The 13,431-nt window shown below is 39.8% G+C and overlaps 1 protein-coding gene across 6 annotated transcripts in view; it reads right to left on the bottom strand.

Moving 5' to 3' along the window:
- NBEAL1 (neurobeachin like 1) overlaps window positions 1-13,431 on the bottom strand; it is a 125,302-nt gene that overhangs the window by 65,495 nt on the left and 46,376 nt on the right. For 4 of the 6 annotated variants that reach the window (XM_069983363.1, XM_069983362.1, XM_069983365.1 and 1 more), the window contains 10 exons: window positions 12,511-12,617; window positions 11,710-11,796; window positions 8,527-8,610; window positions 6,579-6,677; window positions 5,486-6,066; window positions 4,047-4,179; window positions 2,647-2,775; window positions 875-1,172; window positions 701-786; window positions 66-155 (listed from right to left, as the gene is read on the bottom strand). In XM_069983363.1, the coding sequence (XP_069839464.1) occupies window positions 66-155; window positions 701-786; window positions 875-1,172; window positions 2,647-2,775; window positions 4,047-4,179; window positions 5,486-6,066; window positions 6,579-6,677; window positions 8,527-8,610; window positions 11,710-11,796; window positions 12,511-12,617 (1,694 nt within the window). Of the gene's footprint in view, window positions 1-65; window positions 156-700; window positions 787-874; window positions 1,173-2,646; window positions 2,776-4,046; window positions 4,180-5,485; window positions 6,067-6,578; window positions 6,678-8,526; window positions 8,611-11,042; window positions 11,098-11,709; window positions 11,797-12,510; window positions 12,618-13,431 lie in introns of those variants that run through there. The other 2 variants (XM_069983366.1, XM_069983367.1) reach the window with 2 other exon arrangements.

Genomic DNA, 13,431 nt, shown 5'->3' with positions numbered 1-13,431 from the left:
CAAGCAACAAGCTGCTATTTTAGAGTGTAGTTATCAGCTCCCTTCACACTTTTTTTACTGAATACCTTAATGTCCCAGTTAACAACTTTGTTCCCAGTCAATCTCCCATGAAATTGGTTGGGTGATAAATCAAGGCAGATGTAATTCCCGCAAGCCTAAAAATAAAAACAAAAACAAAAACAGAAATACCATGTAATTCATTCCTTAAGATTAGTACACTGCAAAAAAAAAAAAAAAAAAAAAAAAGTGCAAAAACGTTCAATTAGATCATTATAGAACAGATGCCTGTTAGCACTAAACCTGCCCCCTTTATGCTATAAGGCAAGCTATAAGCTTCTCAGGTTTATATAATAGAGGTTCAGTCACTACTTTCTGTGTAACACACACTTCTTATTAGATGATTTCTATCCAGTATTGATAGTAAAGCCCTGTACAGAGAATACAAGTCACTTCTACTCAGTGTAGCTTATAGACTTATATGTCTGTACACACTCGCCCGATTTAACAGTTTGGTCTCCTTTCATCCATGTCATGTCATGTCATTTCGCTAGATTGATTTATATCTAGATGATGTAAAAGACAGACTAGTGAGAGTAGTTATTTACACATGAATCAATCTACTTAGAGTACTTCAAGCATAATACACTGTATGGAAGGAAAGTCTCATGCATAATCTATTGGGTAATAACATTTTACTAACCTTTGGTGTATAATAAACAAGTAATTTGCTGGGTAAGTCTGCTAGTTCACTGTCCTGGGATTTCCAGGGGCTCAAGCTGTTAGGACCTGATACAATAAAACACAAAGACATCAATTAAGAGTGCAAATAACTACATTACATTTTGCAAAATCACCAATACTTTCAGTCACTTACCTGCCAAGTACAAAGCCTTAATCTGACCTGCTTGCAAAGCATCATGGAAGATGAGAACAGATCCAAGTTGACCTTCAAGTGACGTTGGAGTCCCCCATTCACTATCTTGGGTTCCGGCTGAGATCTGTTTGACAGAATCTGTCTTTCCTTGTAATCCTCTTGATGGTGATGACAAAATGCTGCCCAGTGATGACCTACTGGTATTACTTGGAGGGGAGACAGGAGGATCTGCTATCTGTGATGGAGGAGGAGTATTGGTCTTTTGGCCAGCAGATCCGATGCAACAAAAAGTAAAAGGCTGAAAAATAACAAAAACTAGTCACATTGTGCACCTTGCAGACTATCCCCGGGCACATTATTTTAAGAATATAATAGTATTTATTTATTTATTTATTTATTTATTTATTTAAAGAGAAACAGCAGGTTAGAAGGCTCTATGTTTCCATAGTGTACAGGACGTGGTTTGGTGCACTAGGGATGAGACTACCGCTCTCAGTGCACTAATCCCCCCCTACTCATGAATATTGAGGGGGCACTCTGAAGTGATGTCCCTCTGGACACTTATCAATGCAAAGCGCCGTAGAAATATTCATAAGGAGAGGCGGGAAGACAAAGGCTGATGTTGGTTCCCGCCCCAGTGCAACAAACCGCCTAATTTACATAATTATCAAACTGAAGATTTAGAGAAAGAGGATGTTGAGGATGAAGGCAAGAGAATTACCTTCATTCTAAGCGTGCCCACCCTAAAGAAAACTTTTAGCAGGTCAGTGTCTTCTAACCTGTTGTTTCCCTTTAGGGTGCGTTCACACGTACAGGATCTGCAGCAGATTTGATGACGCAGATCTGAAGTTGCATATACAAAGTAAATCTGCAGCTTTAAATCTGCACCATCAAATCTGCTGCAGACCCTGTACGTGTGAACGCACCCTTAAAGGGAATCCGTCAGCTGCAATTCACACAATGCTGACATTGTTAGGACGCAATGATATCCATATGATCTTCCATGATGTAGAAAAACACTTTTATTCTTGAGTGCAAAGAGTCAAACAGGCATTCGCCATCTCCTGAAGTGCAACTACTGAGGACTGTGACATCTCCTTCACTCGCCCTCCCATCTCTAACCCTGCTTGGCTGTCATTCAGGGCTCAGTCTCCACCTGACTAACAAGCAATGTCTCAGCAGTTTGTAACCTTAAAGTGACACTGTCACCTCCTTTGTGCATTCTGACATCTCTACACAGGTGGAAAGGGTAAATTTAGCTGTTTTTATACCTTATTTTATATCATACATCATGGTGCTTGTTCAAATAAAAAGTCATCTTTTATCAACTGCAGATTGTGTTAAGTGGGCGGGGTCTTGCGGTATTAGCGCCACTTAGCTCCGCCCACGGTGCAGCCATTGGTCCCGCCCCCTTGACACCCATTGGTGGGCCGACCTAGAGGGTGTGGGGCCTAGACCTTTAGGCCAGCCTGTTCCAAGTACCGATGGGGGTGGGGCCCAACAGTAGCATTGTGGGCGGGGCTGGCGCTAATGCCGCGAGGCCCCACCCACTCAACACAATCTGCAGTTGATAAAAGATTACTTTTTACTTGAACAAGAACCATGACGTATGATATTAAATAAGGTGTGAAAACCACTAAATTTACCCATTACACCTGTGTAGAGATGTCAGAATGCACAAAGGGGATGACAGTGTCACTTTAACTGCAGTTGGCAGTCACTTTAACAGATTGTACAGGAAAATGAACAAATATCTTCATTTCTATACTTACTTCACTCATAGTGGGAAACTTCAGAGGTGAAGAATGCTTCAGCAGTCCATTGACATAAATGTAGACATGACTTTGTCCAAAAAATCCTAATGATCTTTTTGAGGGCACATGGACAACTGCTATGCTGTGCTGTTAAAGAAAATCAAATGTGAGTCTAACCTTTCTGAACAGAGCAGCAAAGGTCAGCCATAGTGTTGAACAGAGATGTGTTCCATTGTTCCAGATGTGAACCATTTGGGTTCAGCAATGTTCTTTGAACCTGAATGCTCGGCATTTGATTACCAGCAGCTGAAGAAGTTGGATGCAGCCCTGGAAAAAAATGGATAAAGCCAATTTCTGCAGCCACAGGGATTCAAATGCCGAGCGTTCAGGTTCAGAGAACATTGCCAAAACAGAACAGTTTGGCATCTCCGCTCCAACACTGCTCAGCACCAATGAGATCCACCCCTATTATTAAAAACTCACACTATGAACGTATTGTCACATTTACAACTACATTTATGGATTCTTGCTGTGTGTCATGTATTAAATTCCACTTTTTTTCGACAATTTTCTTTTGCCAATGATGATGGGAGTATCAGGAATGGGAGTAGTAGTAGCAATAGTGGGAGTAGTATTGGGAGTAGTAGTATTGGGAGGTGAATTAGTGAGAGTAGTATTAGGAGTGGAAGTAGCAGCAGTAGTGGGGCTATTAGTAATAGCAGCAGTAGTGGGAGTAGTAGTAGTGTTGGGAATAGTAGAAGCAATGGTAGGAGTAGAAGTAGCAGTGGCAATAGTGGTGGTAGCAGTAGTGGTAGTATTGGGAGTAGTAGTGGGAGTAGTAGTAGCAAAAGTGGAAGTAGTAGTGGGATGTTATGCGAGTAGTAGAGGCAGTTACTTTGTAGGCGTGGTGGGGCGATGTGTGAGGTCCTCACCCGCTCTCCGGTGATGGCACTCTAGGTCTCCCCTGGCCCAGTGACTGACTGCTGCTGCTCTTGAGTGCAGGCGGCAGGGATCTCCAATGTGCGGATGCAGCAGCACTGCATCCAGAAGGGGGCGTCTTGACCTGCAGGAGGAGCAGCTTGCCGCTCCAAGCCTGGTCACACTCAATGTTCAATAAGGAGGCCACCGATAACCGCACTGCCTGGGCCCGGAGCGCCACTGCTGCTCCTGCAGGTCAGATCGCACTTTTTTTTTTTTAATCGAATATGCGATTAAAAAAAACATCTGAGCGATTTCCAAGTCATGGGAGAATTAATCAAATAATTTGATTAATCGCCCAGCCCTAAAACCCATGCTTTGTTAACAAATGTTTCTACAGATTTCTTTATGATTTAAAATAAAAATTATTCAAAAGAACTGCACCAATAAACAGACTTCTCACGCCTGTATACAATAATTCAACAATAAGTGCTCCTTACCCACAATGAATCGCAGAAGCAGTGATCTGGCAACTTAACAGTGGTGTACTCTTTCTTAGTGCACACTGCCACGACCAGGAAACCAGAGGAGGAGATAAAGGCTTCAAATCCTGTGCCATTGTTTGTAAAAAAGCTAGGACCAAAAAAAACAACAATAAATTAAAAATAACACTTTAAGGTCCAGTTTACATGTAATGTTTTCTTTTTAATGCTATGAACACAAACCCAAGATTTCATTGGGGGTCACTGAGGTCACCACTTTTCTAAAAGTGGGTGTGGCTTTACAGGAGAGGACTGTTATTTCACATAGATCACCTTGTACCAGAGTTGTTTTGCTTAGAACCAGCATTTGAAATTCCAGTCTTAGCAAATGTTTCCACCAAAAAAAGGGGAAAATTTTCTAACAGTCACTGTCGTTAAAATTCTTTTGCAAAAATTAATAGTCCAGGCGATTTTAAGAAACTTTGTAATTGGGTTTATTAAGCAAATATGCCATTATCTGCATGTAAAAAGACTTTTCCCAGGTCCCCCCCCCTCTCCTTTCTGTCATCCGCTGCTCAGAATCAGGAAATCTCAACTGTTTTACATCAGTCGGATCCTGTCTGTGCTATAGAGAGGGGAGGACGGAGGAGGGAGATTAGTCCCCAGCAGAGAACAAAGGATTACACCACAGGGAGCCTCTGAAAGCCCCTATTCAGAGGTCAGAGAGGTCAGTGCTGATGTCAGAGGAGAGCCTGGTGATGTAGCTGTAAATTAACTCTTTGTTGTCCTGTTTTGGTGCCTCATCTCTCCCCTCTCCATAGAGAACAATGAAGACAGGGGGGAGAGCTTCAAACTGCTTTTTTCATGATTAAAATGCATTTTTTGCCTAACAAACCCAATTAGAAAGTTTCTTAAAAATCGCCTGTACTATTGATTACTGCAAAACAAAAAATTTTTATGACAGTGACACTTTAAATACAACCAAATCCAGCCTTACACAAGAAAAAAAATCCCCTTACGGTAGTCTCTAACAAATCAAAAAATAACCTTATAAGGATACATTGGGGAAACACCAATAAAACATCACTTTTAATGATAATATTTAAAATAGAAAATACCTCACAAACATATAATACCACAGCCGTGGTTATCACAAAGTACAGAAAAATTCTACAAAGCCATGCACCAACCCAGTGGCACTCCTGGACTTAAATCTAAACCAAGACAACTTACTGCTGCAAAAGAACAATAATAATTGGATCTCACCCACTCAGCAGTCCACTCTGTTCCTGGTGCGTCACTCCAGAGTCCAGTGTAGCGCAGGAGTATACAAATCAACTTAGAAGGCCAAATGTACTCTACCTAGATGCCCCTAAGTGTGTGTATATGTTCCTACCCCTGCTTGCACAGTGACACTTTAAATACTAATATTGATGATGGAATGAATAAGCCATTACCTGTATAACTGTTTTCGTTTTGCACCACCACTTGAAAAGCCATAGGCAGATTGATCTTGGTCGAGACAAAACCAGGCATAAAACGTGAATGCAGAGCCAGGCCATTTCTGAATCTGAGGTAAAGCAATTCCTGATGAGCTGTGGGAGAGATTGAAGTACTGCAGAGAACTCTCCAACCCTTGCTTACGGGCAATAGTAAGCATAGCTCGGGTCACAGGTACGACGTATGGATGGCTCTTTTTGGGTTCATCCACTTGCAGCAGGCCAATAAGATGAAAGAGTTCTTCAGAGCCCGTTGACAGGCTGCCTAATGAGCCTAATAGACTGATCAGGTTTTCCGCACAGACTCGATGCAGAGAATAATGAGAATTTAAGGTATCTATTATTCGGATGACCATGCTAGCATTGACACACATTGTACGGCTTTGTTTGTTTATGCAGCAGATTCTCTTCAGCCAGTCAGAGATGAAGATTTGCAGATCATGGGATGCTACTTCTGGCAACCACTGTATAAGCAGTAACAAGGGCTGGACATTGCTTATCCCATAAATCCCAACTGCGGCATGCTCTCCCTCTACAGCCTGAAAGCAGAACAATAAATACAGTGAAAAGTCATGCAGTAAATAAAGGAAAATCATCACCAGAGAAGTTACTTTTTCAGACATTTGTTAATCTTAAAGAGAAGGAAACACATATTGAAGGTATTAGATTGTAAATAATATCAACAGTAATTAAGAAATCTTCTTAGGGTATGCTAAAGTATCTTTCACTCCCAGTGACTTTTCAGGATAAGGTGTCCTGTGTGTGTACCTGAGGAGCAGCAATATTTCTGACACTGACATTGACTTCTTTCCTTATAATCAGCTACAGTGTGGATGCAGACTAGCCCCTGTGTTGGCTCCTATACACTAAACAGACACTAAAACCAAGATAATATGCAGTTCCCAGACAGGCGCTGAGCAGTCTAATCTCTGCCCAGAACCCTGTATCCTCACTGTCTGCTCAATCATCTCTCTCTGCCCCTGCTCACACTGGGCACAGATCAGAAAAAGTTTCTTAGTAAAAAAGGAAAATATAAGTAATTTAACTTTACCATGTTAAGAAGTTCTTCAAGTAACATCCGTGATGGCTGGCCTAAAGATTTCAGCACCTCAAGCAAATGAGTATAGCCAATTCTTTCCTTAAACACTTCCTAAATATAGAGAAGTTGCATAGCATTATATACAAATATCGCAAATAAAAAAAATATAACAGCAAGTAAAACCTAAATAATAATAACATAAAAAAAAACAATCCCTAAAATAGGAGAGGTCTGCAGTCATCAACCCCCTGGGACCTGCTCCAAACTGCAGGGCTCCTGAAAAGAGCGCGGTCCCTTTGTTCTGTTAATCATGGAAGTGATGGAGGTCTGACACCCAAAAATTACTTATCACATACACCAGAAAAGCCCACCATAAATAACATATAGGATCAATCAGGTAATGACCTTCCAAAACCCCTGCAAACATTTATTAACATGTCTCTTCTCTCTTTAAAAAGGGATTAACAAGGAATAAGACATACATTAAAATTATGCAACATAATATGCTATACTTATAAACAAAAAAATGAAATAAAAAAAATCATTGTACAGTAGTTCACAACTTCTGGGTAGCTAATCTAAGTTCATGCCCATCTGACTATTAAAGGGATTATCCAGGATGCAAAAATCACAGCTACTCTCTTGCTACTTTCCTCACTTAATAAAACTGAGCTGCAAAACTGCACCCAAATTGAGGACAGGAGGGGTGCTGTTTCTTGGAAGAAAGCAGTTATGTTTTTCTAATCCTGGTTAACCCCTTTAACTGAATTGTCAAACAAAATATAAATCCACACAACCCACGGAAGGGTGTATCAAGAAATTTTAAAAAAAGGTGTGTGATCAGGGCACTCTAAGCTATTTAATAGTGGTAACATCTCATTTTTGGCAACAGGCCCTTTTTAAATAACTCCACCCGGAATGTTTCTCTAACTAGCGGACAAAGACCGATTTATAATAAGGAAGAAATAGATATCACATTAGTACACTTTAAAATGTCACAGTCGTTATAACATTCAAAACCTAAATTAACAGTATATGTGATATAAAGCAAAATTTGCAATTTACATTAATTATTATTTTCTTTTGTCATCATAGAAAACAAGGCACTTCCTGTTTTTAGACTTTTTTTTTTTTCTTAAGAGTTTAAACACAGGAAGTCCAGTGTTTTCCAGATCATCTGAGCACTCATAGGCAAGGCAGTCATGTGATTGATGGACACATTGAGCTGTGACACTTTGTACAGGTCAGACTTTATGTGTTTAGTTTCTTTTTCAACCAGCACAAGACTAAAAATCTGCCTTCAGGAGACTGGACCTAGTAAGTATAGCTTTATTTTACAGCATGATAACAAAAAATAAGGAATGTAAATTACAAACTTGCTTTATATCACATTTACTGTTAATTAAGACTGTAAAAGTTAAAGGGTGACACTTCAGGCTATGTTCACACTACGTAAAAGTACGGCCGTTGTTGCTGATGGCAACAACGGCCGTACTTTTACCGCGGTGGAACAATGCCTGTTGTTCTATGGGATCCCGGCCGGAGCGTACACACATCGTGTGTGTGCTCGGGCCGGGATCCCATACGCCGACGCAAACAACTGACCTGTCAGTTCACACAGTGAAGCAAGCGGCTCCGGCCACTCGCTTCACTGTGGGCTATGGGAAGCTCTGATGCGGGCGCGCGCTGATGCGCCCGCATCAGAGCTCCGCTGTCAAAAAGATCATCCGTACGGTACTTAAGTACCGGCCGAGATGATCCGGCCAGAGACCGGCCGTTCAGTGACCCGGCTGGGGTCACGGAACGGCCGGTCTCTTACGTAGTGTGAACATAGCCTTAACAACTTCACCCATAGTTTCCATAGTCTTGTAGTCATGGTCCTTAAATACACACCATAAAACACAGCATCACCGATTTCACAACACAAATACAGCATAAGCATAAGTAGTATTTTTTTTACCTTTGCTCCTGGAGATTTATGTTTCACAGCTGTAAGGGCTCTAATTGTAGACACAACCAAGGTGTCTAACTGCTCTTGAAAAACCTAACATAGTAGAGAGAAGCGGAAAGGAATAATTTAATAAAATTGTGATTTTATTTTGGACACATTTGGACCTTTTGGGTTCAGTTAAAATAAAGAATTTAGATCAAAGTGTTAGCGATTTATAGGATTTCAATACTAATACAATCCCATCACCAGCAATTCTAGAAGCCTGAAAAGCAAAGATAAGAAAGAAGAAAAGAACACACAATCATTGCTAAGAAGAAAGTATATACAGTGTGTTTGAGCCGCCTGTACTGGTGGATTATATGCAATCTATGAATATGCAAAAATAGCAGGTAAAGCTTCTCTTATGGTAGTCATCCAACATATCTGCCCTCTAAGGCCCCGTTCCCACTGTTCATTCTTCAGCGCGGACAGGGCAGAAGTGTGCGCCTCCCAAAGACTCCCATTATGAGAGGGAGGCTAACGGCATTCCGCGGCTGACAATTCCGCTAGTTTTGCTCAGTGGGAACGGGGCCTAATAAATAGCTAACGTTTCATTAGTTTTCCGGGAAGATAATTGTTCTGTGCATAGTAACACATAGTAACAATAAGTAAAATATGTTCTCAATCAATTCCAAGAATACGTGCAGCACTTGTGCTAAGGCCAAGGCCACCAAAGCTACAACCAACATGAATATCTAAAGAATGTTTCATCATGAGGACAACATGGCGGATAGCTGTGCTTTTGGGATGAGTGCTGTGCTATTTGGCCATGAAATTACGAAGCTATCAGCCCACAGTAATTTGCACGTGGGTGGGCATATGAGCTGCCTGAACTGCAGTCATAGGAGAAAAAACAAACAAACCTCGATATATAAGTGCAAAACGGGATAAAAGACATATTGAAGATAAAAAACGGACACAAAACATTCTCCAGAGGTCAAGTGAAAAGATGTGCAAACTGTAAAGATTGTTTTATGAAATTCACCCTATTAGTATAGAGGGGGGAGGTAAGAGATTTAAAGCAATTGATGCAACAAAGAAACAGTGAACATACACACAGAAGCACATGCATACACACAGAGAAGCCCAGAACACCAATCCACCGAAACAGCTTATAATGAAGATACTATGCTTCCTATAAAAGTATATTGTTGTTATTGCTAAGGTCTAGTGCAGAATAACCAGGCCAGTGCATTACTACAACTCAGCTTAAAGAGCTCATAGAGTACGGTTTTAGTGTTCACTCGGTACTCAAGTCAATTTTACATACTTATGTTTTAGAATATATATGTGTGTGTGTGCTTTACATTATCATTTACATCTATTTTCTAATTGAATGATTGTAACATATAAATTCACAATCTGAACAAGTCGCTAAGTGATCTTTGCAAAATATGACAACCACTGCATATCTCCATTACACAGTTTTCAGTGACAGCTAGTCATAAATGGGTGTCTGAAATAACAAATCATGTCCATGTCATGTTCTATGTTCGCTCATTAAGAATTTTGGCACAGCAATTTAAATTAGAAATTTAAAAAATGTATATAATATTAATATTACAGAAATCATGTTCACCTATACAAAGACATTCACTGACAGATTCCTGCATTTATCTATATAAAAAAGTAGATGTATATCAAATGGACAAAGGTATGGGGACACATACAGGAGATTTCAGGACATCCCATCCTACATCCATAGGTATAATTGTGTTGGTTCCATAGTTAGAGCGATCTGCATTACTGATACACAAAAACCAATCAGTCTTTATTGGTGCAGTTTACCAGATATATGCTATTTATGGGGTGCTCACTCCTGAAACAGGTATGAAAACAAAAATCTCAATAGGATCCAAAAAAAAACCCCAAAATAGATGGCACTCACCATAAAATGTTTAGCTTTATTGTAGAAAAAGTTTAAAATACTATGCAGGGTACAGAAGATGACGAGGATGCAAGTAACTCAATGCAGCGTGACAGCTGTTCAAGACACGTCAGTGCGCTTCTCCAGACTGGAGAAGCTCACTGACGGTCCGAAGAAGTGCAACGCCGTCACACTGCCTTGAGTTACCAGCATCCTTTGCGTCTGCTACATGAATGGCGTTTTAATGTTTAAGTACAATAAAGCTACAATACACACTTTATGATAAGTGCCCTCTATTTTCTTTTTTCTTTTTTTTATAATTAGGTTGGTTTTCCTATGCACGTATCACAGCTTCCACTCCTCTGTGAAGATTTTTACAGGATTTTGGAGGTGTCTGTGGGAATTTTTGCCCAGTCATCCAGAAGAGCATTTGTGAGATCAGACACTGATGTTTGATGAGAACGCCTGGCTTGTAATCTCTATCCTAGGGACCTGTGCAGGCCAATGAAAATCACCCAACCATGACTTTAAAGGGAATCTGTCACTGGGTTTAAGCTGCTTGAAATAAGGCAGAATAAGCTAGTGACAAAAGTGCTGAACAGAACAATATATTACTTACATCATTCTGTTTGGCCATTCTCCTAATATGCAGGAGAATGGGATTTGTGCCGCACCACTTCCGATTGACAGTTAACTGCCAATACACAGTAAGTATAGATAACTGCCAATCAGCAGCTGGTGGGCGGAGTTTGTTCGAGCTAATGAATATACAGGACTACTATTGAGCTCATGCACATAATGGAGAGGGCTACTTATTGTCCAGGTTATTCAGGAGGATCTCTCTAAACCAGTTGCACAGAACAATCTAAGTGATAAACCCTTTTGTTTAGCTTCTCTGTCACCAGTAAAATAGAGCAGAATAAGACTGCTGACAGAGTCTCTTTAAGGACCTTGCTTTTGGACTAGGACACAGTGATGCTGGCAACATTTATGCAGTATGAAACTTGAACTCAGTGATTAAGAGGTTGAGCCCAATACCTTTGTCCATTTAGTGTATATGTAAGAGTTGTAGCATCAGGAATAAATCCTTTTCTATATGACCTATATGAAAATCTAACAGACTTGGCACACTGCAATCAGATAGAACAATCCATTATAATGTATCTTATGCATTAAAGCACCATTGTGTTTTCAGTAATAGTAATAAGTTAGGTTGAAGTAAGGTTGTGGCCATGTTATTCTGAGATGTTTTAGACCATTCTTACATTGTTGACAACTATGTGTACCTGATTTTCATTCATTTCTGTCAGTAATTTGTTGGCAAGGTCTTTTTCACTCTTGTCTGCCCCTCTAGTGTTAGCGCTTAACAAGAGCTGCAAGATGGAGACAAGAACATTGCAGAAAGGTGGATTACAGGTTAGCAGCAGCCAAGAAGAGCGAGGGATTGGTGTCTACGAGAACATGCACAGCTGTGCACTACACAGAATCCTTCACGTTATGATAACGTCCGGACACATCCTCCACAGTGATATACACAGTATATATGTCCATGACAAAGCACATATGTGCTATAGTAATATAACTGAATGTGTGCAAAAAATTATTATTACTGTTACTACAAATTAAAATATATCTATCGAACCTCTTAAAAATTTCATCACGTTTTATTCATTAAATAACTTTAAAATTAACATGTGAAATCACAAATATAAAAATGTTTTATTTTTCTGTACAAATTCTCAACCACAAAACATGTATTATATAAGTTAAGGGCTACAGTAAATCTGTTATTGCTGCTGGTTTGTTAACATGAAGGTAATCGCAGCATCATGCATGGTGGGTGCTGTCATACAAAAGGACTAGAAATAGTTTGGGTTTCAAAAGGAATCCTTTCACTGTAATACCACTGAAAGGATGCAATGAAGACATGCATAACAACACATTGCAGCAGTTTGCTTTGCATCACATGAATGGGTAAACAATCAAAACATTATTTAGCAGACTACCTGAGCATGAACAAAGATGTCCCACACCACACACCTCACCTGTTTCTATACACAATACATGTAAAACCAAAGGTGCCTTACCCTGCAGTTCTGAAGCAGCCTGATCAGGTGTTCAAAGCAGTTACTGTTCAGGAAAATTGTCTGCAGCACTGGCCTGTCTTTGCAGTTTAACATTGCAGTCATACAATCTAGAGATTGTAAAATGTGAATACATAATACATTATGTAAAATACTAAATAATGCAAAAATGCACATCACTGGAAACAAAAGTTTAAAAAAAATTATGTATATGTATATACATACAAACACAGCAACATCAACTATATCTATTACAATTCTTTCAAAACACCTGTGAATACTTCCAGCTCTGAACACTGCTGCACTGCTCAGTAAGACATCTCATTGTGTTAAGAGCATTGGCAGTGCTGAAGTGGCAGTGAACTGAAAGTGTGCCTGTCATGACATCACACTTCCGGATTAACAGATGACCCCGAAGTTTGAGTCTCCTTGGCTATGGACACATCATGAGACTATAATGTGCACAACCTCCATTGGTTCTAATGAAGGCCGCACTCATTGCAGTTTCATGAAGTGTTTGTAGCCAAACTTCTGAAGAAGTTGCCGATGATCAAGAAAGAAGGGAAAGAACTGTTTCTTTTTATTTTCACCAAGGTCTCTGTCCACAAGGCAGTTAAAAAAAAAAAAAAAAGAAAACCGTTGAACCCCTTAGTGACAAGAACATTTAAATGTCTGCATTTTAGTTTCCCCCTTACTCTCCATTTATCGAGCTGTATGAGAATTTGTTTTGCAGGACAAATTTTACTCAACAATTAAATCCTTCATTTTACTGTAAAATAAACAGCAAAATAAAAGCAAAAAAAGTGAGGCAAAAACAGGAACAGAAAATTAATTTTTTCAAATTTGGGAGATTTATTTATACACTGTTTAGTGTGCGGTGAAACTGACATGTGATATTGATCCTTCAGGTCAGTATAATTACAA

Source organism: Dendropsophus ebraccatus, chromosome 9, assembly GCF_027789765.1.
Source record: "Dendropsophus ebraccatus isolate aDenEbr1 chromosome 9, aDenEbr1.pat, whole genome shotgun sequence".
Classification (NCBI taxonomy): domain Eukaryota; kingdom Metazoa; phylum Chordata; class Amphibia; order Anura; family Hylidae; genus Dendropsophus; species Dendropsophus ebraccatus.
Note: the sequence above shows the minus strand (reverse complement) of the source record. Positions and strands in the feature narration are given on the sequence as shown.